Source organism: Argopecten irradians, chromosome 5 (assembly GCF_041381155.1).
Source record: "Argopecten irradians isolate NY chromosome 5, Ai_NY, whole genome shotgun sequence".
Classification (NCBI taxonomy): domain Eukaryota; kingdom Metazoa; phylum Mollusca; class Bivalvia; order Pectinida; family Pectinidae; genus Argopecten; species Argopecten irradians.
The window spans coordinates 10,035,034-10,044,350 of record NC_091138.1 but is presented as its reverse complement, the minus strand read 5'-3'; the positions used below and the strand labels follow the sequence as shown (position 1 = coordinate 10,044,350).

General features: G+C 38.7%; 1 protein-coding gene across 1 annotated transcript; it reads right to left on the bottom strand.

Annotated features, from left to right (window-relative positions):
* Positions 1 to 5,951: 5,951 nt before the first annotated feature.
* On the bottom strand, positions 5,952 to 7,827 carry LOC138324498 (uncharacterized). Its single transcript, XM_069269561.1, is given in 1 exon segment — positions 5,952 to 7,827. A coding segment is annotated over 1 exon segment (936 nt). The 5' UTR covers positions 6,989 to 7,827; the 3' UTR covers positions 5,952 to 6,052.
* Between the last annotated feature and the right edge of the window lie 1,490 nt (positions 7,828 to 9,317).

The following is a 9,317-nucleotide window of genomic DNA, read 5'->3' as shown; positions in this document are numbered from 1 at the left end:
ACCAAGAGCCTTCCTCACAGGGGCGAGCGCTCGAATCCAGGCAAAAGGTGTCAAAATGTTATCCATAAATTAAGTGAACTCTTGCGATCGCCCTACCGCATGGTATATTCTTTACACCTATGAGCATATGGAGAGATTCATAAAATGAAAATAAATAGTTGAAACACGTTTCAAAAACAAATCTTTATTAGTGGAATTTATATATTTCATTTGTCATCAAGCGTCTGATTACAAGTTATATATATATAGTATATATGGTGGTAAAAGGCGCAGGTATATTTGGCTAGGCGATTGGGTGCCGAAGATCGTGAGTTAGAGGTCCGGATAGAGCACGAGTTATTAGAAATCGTCCGAGATCTTTCCAATGCTAGTCTACATACAAACGATTCATTAATCTCGGTTCATAGCTACTTAATTAACATGTGCACAAGGTCCAATATAATAATTGGTGCAAAGGGCAATAACTCCGTAAATTACCGTTGAATCAAACTGATCGTCCGAGATCTTTCCGATATTAGTCTACATCTGAAGTTTCACCAAGCTCGGTCTATAATTACTCAATTTATTGTATTTACAACGTCCAATAATAATAATTATTTGTGCAAAGGGCAATAACTCTGTAAATTACCATCGAATCAAGCTGGTTTTAGAACTAGTCCGATATCTTTCCAATGTTACTCTTCATACAAAAATTCATCAAGCGGTTTATATTTATTCCAGTTATCCTTTCACAAGATCCGATCATATTTATAAGTGCAAAGGTAATAACTCCATGGATTACTGTCGAATCACGCTGATTTTCGAACTCTTTCGAGATCTTCCCAAAATTAGTCTATGTACAAAGTTTAATTAGCTCGGGTTATATTTATTCAAGTAATCACGTTCACAAGGAAATGTTAACGAACGTCGCACGACGGACGACGAACGACGACAGACAAAAGACTATCGCAATAGGTCACCATGTCCTAGATTAGGTGACCTAAAAATCACCACAATGGTGACAAATCAAAGCATAAATACATTTTTATTATTTTTTTCAGTTTTTTTTACTGAAGACGCATGTGAAGGCAGAGAGGCCTAGCAACGAAGTCTAGCGTGCTTTCTTTTTATCCCCCGCTTTCTCCGAAACGGGGATACTAATTTGGGTTTGTCCGCCTGTCTATTCGTCTTTCTGTAACACTTCGTTTCTGTGCAATAACTGTAGCAAATGTAAACCGATTTTCTTCAAACTTAGTAACAAGTATTGCCCTTTGATTTAATAAAAAAAGACATTTTCTGCCACTTCGTACAATAACTGTACTAAATATTAACTGATTTTCTTCAAACTTGGTAACAAAGTTAAATGTCTTAAGGTCTCGGCCAAGTGCGATCGCCACTTGCGATGGACTTTATCTAGCAGAGTTATGACCCTTTGATTTAATAAAAAAAGTCATTCTCTGCCATTTCCCTGCAAAAATCTAATAAATATTAAATGATTTTCTTCAAACTTGGTAACAAGGTCAAATGCCTTAAGGGCTTATCCAAGTTCGATTACCACGGCATGTTTCAACTAAGGTACTAAAAGTTATCTTTTAATAATAATCCATCGATCTATGCTATCCAAACAACTTATATTATCTACAATGTAAACATGCCTGTCGTCTTTCACTGCCTCTCAACATTTAGTTAGTAAATGCACAGGCTTAAACCGTCCCTAACTGTTTATACTTGTTATCAAATGTATACGGAGTTTAAGCGTTTTGTGCGCTTTTTATAGATTTCGACCTGTCAGTATGTATAATTGTAATCTGAATTCCTTATCCGAATTTCCGAGTACTCGCGCCAATAAATTAAATGTTGTTTGACCGTGCCAAAATACGCCAGTTTGAAAACAGGAAATAAAAAAGTAAGTTTTACTACCGATCTCGCTTCCTGTTCCATATCGCGTATTCTACCCTGGCTAATGCCAAGACTCTAATTAAAGAAGAGCCAAAACAAGCAAAGATATTTTAAAGGCCTGTTTCATTTTCGATTTAGGAGAAATGAAAGTTTTCATGTTGGAGTAATTTTCCTCAGAGACGCCAAGATTTTGTACTTTATCTTTGCTTTGTATTAGTGTGTCCGATATGAGAAATGTTTATGATATATAAGGAAAATGTGTGAGAATATGAACCTATTCCATATATAAATATGAGGTGCTATAGATCTAGTCAGGCGGTATGGTAGAAAAAGGAAAGAGGAAAACTTGACACACTCTGAATGAGACCAAACCTAATATCGGTCTAGCGTGTATTGTCTTACCATCATATCCATAGCTTATTTCAGTAATGTGATTAAGAACTGTGTTTTGTTATTTTTTTAACCAAATCGGTCCATTTAACTAATCTCATCATAGGACGGAAATGTGTGTTCACTATTATAACGGCCTCTTGTCCGTATACCATAAACATATACCGATATGTATTTAAAATATCATCCCAAAAATATAAAATGTGAAACATGTTACAGAACACCTTAGCTTTGTGTGTGGGAGTCGAAAAAGCAAGGCCCCTCTCAGTTACTGCTAGTCCCCAATACACCTATTACATACCAATGTTAATTTCTATGATCACACAGAAACTAAGGAGATGTTCGCCTAATCATTATTAACCAATAACACATTCTTCTATGATATATCCTATGTGTTCAGAGATAAGTAATAGTGATCTGTTCATCGTCTACAAATAGAAATGAGTCGCTGTGTACGATACAAGACGTAACAAACAGCTACTTGTTTCAAGACACTTGCTGCCTCGTATATCTTCTAAAATTCAAAATATAGTACTGGAAATGAAAATTTATTGTTAACCCCGGAAGGTCGTTGTTTCTGTTATTTAAAAGGATTAACTTCTATTTCCCCTATTTGGCCCCGCCCCTCCTGCCCCAGGGGAGTCAGAGCCAAAATTTGTACAAATTCTGTTTCCCTTCTCCCAAGGACGTTTTCTGGCCAAATTTGGTTACAATCCATGCAGAACTCTAGGACAAGTAGCGAGTTGTAGGATTTACCTTTATTACCCATATTGGGCCCCAACCCTCCTGCCCCCGGGGGGGTCAAAGCCAAAATTTATACAGGTTCTGTTCCCCTTCTCCAAAGACGTTTCTGGCCAAATTTGGTTACAATCCATGCAGAACTCTAGGACAAGTAGCAATTTATAAGATTTACCTCTATTTACCCCTATTGGACCCGCCCCTCCTGCCCCCGGGGGTCAGAGCCAAAATTTGTACAATTTATATTCCCCTTCCCCCAATGATGTTTCCGGCCAAATTTGGTTTCAATCCATGCATAACTCTAGGACAAGTAGCGATTTATAGGATTTACCTCTATTTCCCCTATTGGGGCCTCACCCCTCCTGCCCCCTGGGGGTCAGAGCCAAAATTGATACAAGTGCTGTTTCCCCTTCCCCTAAGGATGTTTTGTGGTCACATTTGGTTACAATCCATGCAGAACTCTAGGACAAGTAGCGATTTATAGGATTTACTACTATTTCCCCTATTGGGCCCCGCTTCTCCTTCCCCAGGGGGGTCAGAGCCAAAAGTTTATACAAATTCTGTTCCCCTTCCCCCAAGGATGTTTCTGGCCAAATTTGGTTACAATCAATGCAGAACTCTAGGACAAGTAGCGTATGGGCCCCAACCCTCCTGCACCCGGGGGGTCAGAGCCAAAATTTTATACAAGTTCTGTTCCCCTTCCCCCAAGAATGTTTCTAGCCAAATTTGGTAACAATCCATGCAGAACTCTAGGACAAGTAGCGATTTATAGGATTTACTACTATTTCCCCTATTGGGCCCCGACCCTCCTGCCCCCGGGGGGGTCAGAGCCAAAATGTATACAGGTTCTGTTCCCATTCCCCCAAGGACGTTCCTGGCCAAATTTGGTTACAATCCATTCAGAACTCTAGGACAAGTAGCGATTTATAGAATTTACCTTCTATTTTCCCCTATTGGGCCCCGCCCCTTCTGCCCGTGGGAAGTCAGAACCAAAATTTTATACAAGTTCTGTTCCCCTTTCCCAAGGATGTTTCTGGCCAAATTTGGTTAAAATCCATGCAGAACTCTAGGACAAGTAGCGATTTATAGGATTTACCTCTATTACCCCTATTGGGCCCCGACCCTCCTGCCCCCGGGGAGTCAGAGCCAAAATTTATACAAGTTCTGTTCCCCTTCCCCAAAGAAATTTCTGGCCAAATTTGGTTACAATCCATGCAGAACTCTAGGACAAGTAGCGATTTATAGGATTAACCTCTATTTCCCCTATTGGGCCCCGCCCCTCCTGCCCGGATGGGTCAGAGCCAAATTGATATAAGTTCTGTTCCCCTTCCCCTAAGGATGTTTGTGGCACATTTGGTTACAATCCATGCAGAACTCTAGGACAAGTAGCGATTTATAGGAATTTACTACTATTTCCCCTATTGGGCCCACCCCTCCTGCCCCCGGAGGGTCAGAGCCAAAATTTATACAAATTCTGTTCCCCTTCCTCCAAGGATGTTTCTGGCCAAATTTGGTTACAATCCATGCAGAACTCTAGGACAAGTAGCGAAATATAGGATTTACCTCTATTACCCTTAATGGGCCCCGCCCCTCCTGCGCCGGGGCGTCAAAGCCAAAATTGATACAAGTGCTGTTCCCATTCCCCTAAGGATGTTTGTGGTCACATTTGGTTACAATCCATGCAGAACTCTAGGAGAAGTAGCGATTTATAGGATTTACTACTATTTCCCCTATTGGGCCCCACCCCTCCTGCCCCCGGAGGGTCAGAGCCAAAATTTATACAAATTCTGTTCCCCTTCCCCCAAGGATGTTTCTGGCCAAATTTGGTTACAATCCATGCAGAACTCTAGGACAAGTAGCGATTTATAGGATTTACCTCTATTACCCTTAATGGGCCCCACCCCTCCTGCCCCCGGGGGGTCTGAGCTAAAATTTATACAAGTTCTGTTCCCCTTCCCCCAAGGATGTTTCTGGCCAAGCTTGGTTACAATCCATGCAGAACTCTAGGACAAGTAGCGATTTATAGGATTAACCTCTATTTCCCCTATTGGGCCCCGCCCCTCCTGCCCTGGGTGGGTCAGAGCCAAAATTGATACAAGTGCTGTTCCCCTTCCCCTAAGGATGTTTGTGGTCACATTTGGTTACAATCCATGCAGAACTCTAGGACAAGTAGCGATTTATAGGATTTACTACTATTTCCCCTATTGGGCCCCACCCCTCCTGCCCCCGGAGGGTCAGAGCCAAAATTTATACAACTTCTGTTCCCCTTCCCCCAAGGATGTTTCTGGCCACATTTGGTTACAATCCATCCAGAACTCTATGACTAGTAGCGATTTAAAGGAAATGTTGACGGACGGACGCCGCGGGTCAGGTAAGCTAAAAATCACTAAAGTTTGGCTCGATTATTTTTGTCTCTACTACATGCCTGATTCTAGACTGATCATCAGTCTCTAGAATATTAAAAAATCGCGAAATTTTGGCTTGATTATTTTTGTCTCTACTACATGCCTGATTCTAGAGTTTTAAATTAGGGGGAGATAATCTAGTAAAGAACTCTGTTGAGAAAGGCTTATCAGCAACTTAGGGTCTGGTTGCCAGTCTTGGAAAATGTGTGAGAATGTGAACCTATTATATATGCAACATAAACACGAGGTACTATAGATCTAGTCAGGTGGAAAAGTAGAATTTTAATGGCAATAATAAAAATTGATGCAAATAGTTCTTAGAACAATGGACTCAATAGACAAATTGTATGGATGGTTGAATATATTGACGTGCTACTAATAGTCAGGGTTAATTAAGGACAGTCTGTCACCTGGCCGAGACACACCAAAGTCTATAAAAGTGCTAGTGTCTACACAAACGATCGATGAACACGGAATTTGTTCGCTTGACACTGGAATATATGCATGTAAACTGAAGATGAAAAGTGATATCGATTGTAATAATTTTGCAGGATTTTATTTTAAAACTAAAGATAACAAATTAATACAGAAACGACACTAAATATGTTATACATGTATATCTTAACAGTTTTGTATTATACCTATCTGAGACTGTCATCACATGTAACCATTCCACACACGAGGTCATGTGACGGTTTGGTTACCACTTTAGTTTCCGAGGGATCCGACATATCTTTTATAATTCCGGAAACATGATAACGTTAGTCATGGGAATCCATGTCGGCTTTAACACCATCTAGGAGTTTTGAAATCACACTCCTTTCTGATGGTGAATATTGCAAAAGACATTTTATTTGCCAGAATATATTTTTGGCAGTTCTAGAAAAGGATGTCGTGTCTAAGCTACAAAGGAATTTTGGTACTTCCCGTGAATGACTAAGCACATCTTCAGCAGTACCTTGGAACAATACTTTACCAAACAGAAGATAATAAAGTAACATTCCAGTGCTCCATAAGTCTGCCAAAAATGCATTGTATGGAACTTCCCTTAGAACTTCCGGTGCCAGATACGGAACATTTCCAAGGTAATCCTCGCACGAGACTACTTCACCTTCACTTGTCACCGCACAAACCGCAAGGCCAAAGTCCGCCAATTTAATGACGTGGTCCGCAGTTATCAAAACGTTGCCAGGGGTCAAATCTCTGTGAGCGATCGCACACGAATGACAAAATGCTATTGCTTTTAAAATCTGAACATTGAATCTTCTTAGAAATAATCCTTTTAATGGAAAACTTTCTCGTAAATAATTTTCCAAATTTCCGTTTTCAGCATATTCCAGTATAAGGTTTACGGAGTTTGAAGCTATATACCCCTCCTCAAAGTGGATGATATGGTCATGCTTCAGACTTCGCAGACACTCAATTTCTGCAACTATATAGTCATTTTTCACGAGATTCCCTCTGTAAGATATTTGTTTCAACACGAACACATTTCCTTCTGCTAAAGTCTGTATTGTAAAAATGTCACCAAAACTTCCTTCATCTGTCTTTTTCAAAATCCTATACTTTTTATCCATTTTAAAACAATCTCAACTGTTGCTTTGAATATTACGCATAGATGTTTTGTGTTGGTGAGGCTATACTGCCTCAAAATAATCTACCTCCGTACCTTACACTTTTAATATTATCCATCCCTACAGATTGCTGTAACGAACGTTAAATATCTCTGACGATTATTAAGTCGTCCGCAGTATACGTTAAGCTGCTAATAAAAAAGAAATCTGACTTATATTAATCTTTCCCATGAGGTTCTCTCAGTGAAATTTAGGTCTGTCTCAGAACTTAAATCCCACACAAATGTTTTCTACAATTTAATTTTCACCAAATAGTTTGCCACTACATTCAACACAATCCAGAATCGCTCAGATACATTATACTATCAAATATGGATTATTGCCTTGTGAAAATAACTTTTAACCACAATTCTGAGCGTATTTGAATAGTTTCACCTATAAAACAACTATCCAATCGCAGACCATTCAACATTCCAGCTACGTAAATCTGTTCCTCCATTATCTAGTTACCTTTATGTGTATTTCCCCAATCACATTATTAGAAGTTTAGAATTGCACTGTATACAGCGAAAGCACTTGGTGTATGTAGATCTACAGATTACCTAACATGCCTTGTAACTGCCCTCGGCAGATCTGTAGCTTTTGTAAAAGTGCAGTAGTTCGCTCCTGATTGGCGGACTTTCCATGTTAAATGACAGTAGGCGTACATCACGTTTCATCTCAACAATCCTCTTCTTATTTATCAGATATAATTCCAGGATGCATGAGAAGCATTCTAATTAATGTATACATGATGGAGAGCGAGAATAAACTTGCAGTTTAACAATACATTGTCCAGACTATAAACATGTATACGACGTTTCTGTTATCTGTAAACATTCCTCAACCCTCAGATATTCTTTACTTACAGGCTTGCTATGCGATTTATCCAAGTTTCCCGATATGTATGTGATGTTACTGTCACGATTTACGTAATGCTTTCCAAGGTTATTACCAAGATCGACCCTTAAGACGTCTTTGTTTATTTCTGTAAGGTGTATGACATGAGTGAAATTTATTTCTGAAGATTGATGACGGAACTTTCACACCTTTTGGCAAAATATCATGGTAGCTTTCCTGCAGTTTGAACTGTCAATTTCTTACATAGTTCAAATCATTTAATTTTATTTGATTTGTCTTTATTTAATCAAATATTCATGATTATGTACATTTGGATTGGCGGGTTCCGTATATCTTTTATAAAATCAGATTTTCATAAAAATATCAGAATTCGTAAATTCATGACAATATAATAGATACTTGATAACCGGAAGGGACAACATGTGCCGATAATATATTGACATAGAAAAGACAAGTGGCCTCAAATCAATAGTGAAATTAATGTATAAAATTTTCACAAATCGTAAGTCTATCTAACACGAACACACTAATTGACAGGTTAAGTTATCAAAGCTTAAATGCTAATACAGTGTTATATGTATATCCTTTATCTCCTAGTGGCACCTGGAGGAGGTGTTAAAGACTGTGGTGGCTCCATGAATTATGTAACACCGGCTCTGTATTTGTGCCAAACAACAAAGAACTCAAAAAAAAGTGTTTGGCAATTATTAAGATCTAAACTCTAATGTTAACGAGGAATCCACGGATCAACTACAATTTATCATCCATGTCAAACGTGACATTATTTTTAAGCATTGTTAGTCTTAACAATTTATACGACGTCAATAATCAAGAGGATTTCAATGCTACAGAGCGAGATTTTTTCTTCTGAAATGCCCGGTTCAGGAATTTTCTTTCATTTAAAACTGCAAATTCATGTAATTTTGTTTCTGAAAGAATTTTGTGGTGATTTTACTTCTGACAATATATATTAAACATTTAAAAAAATTCGAGTTGTAACACAACTTGTATTAATATCTAATACAATACATCTTTGAACCTTTTATTGATGTCCCACTGTCATTAAGAAATTACATTTGTATTTCGACAATATATTACAGTCTATTACTATTGGATAATGATATGCTTACAGACATCATGTGAAAGGAATGTGCTGCGCATGTAACTCTTTATAATTACTTGTGATTGTACGACTAACGTACACTACTACTGTTGAAAGGTTGATGGTGCACCTGCATTAATGATATCTAAAAATATAATCTACATGGAATTTCCTGACTGTGATACCACTAAATACCGAAGTCGCAGTTGTGTGGCCGCACAGCGTACCAAAAACTGCGAGCGCACATCGTGCATACATCGTGCGCACAGCTGTGTGGTTCGGATCGCTTACCGCACAGCTGTGCGATCGCTGTAATATTTTATCATTATA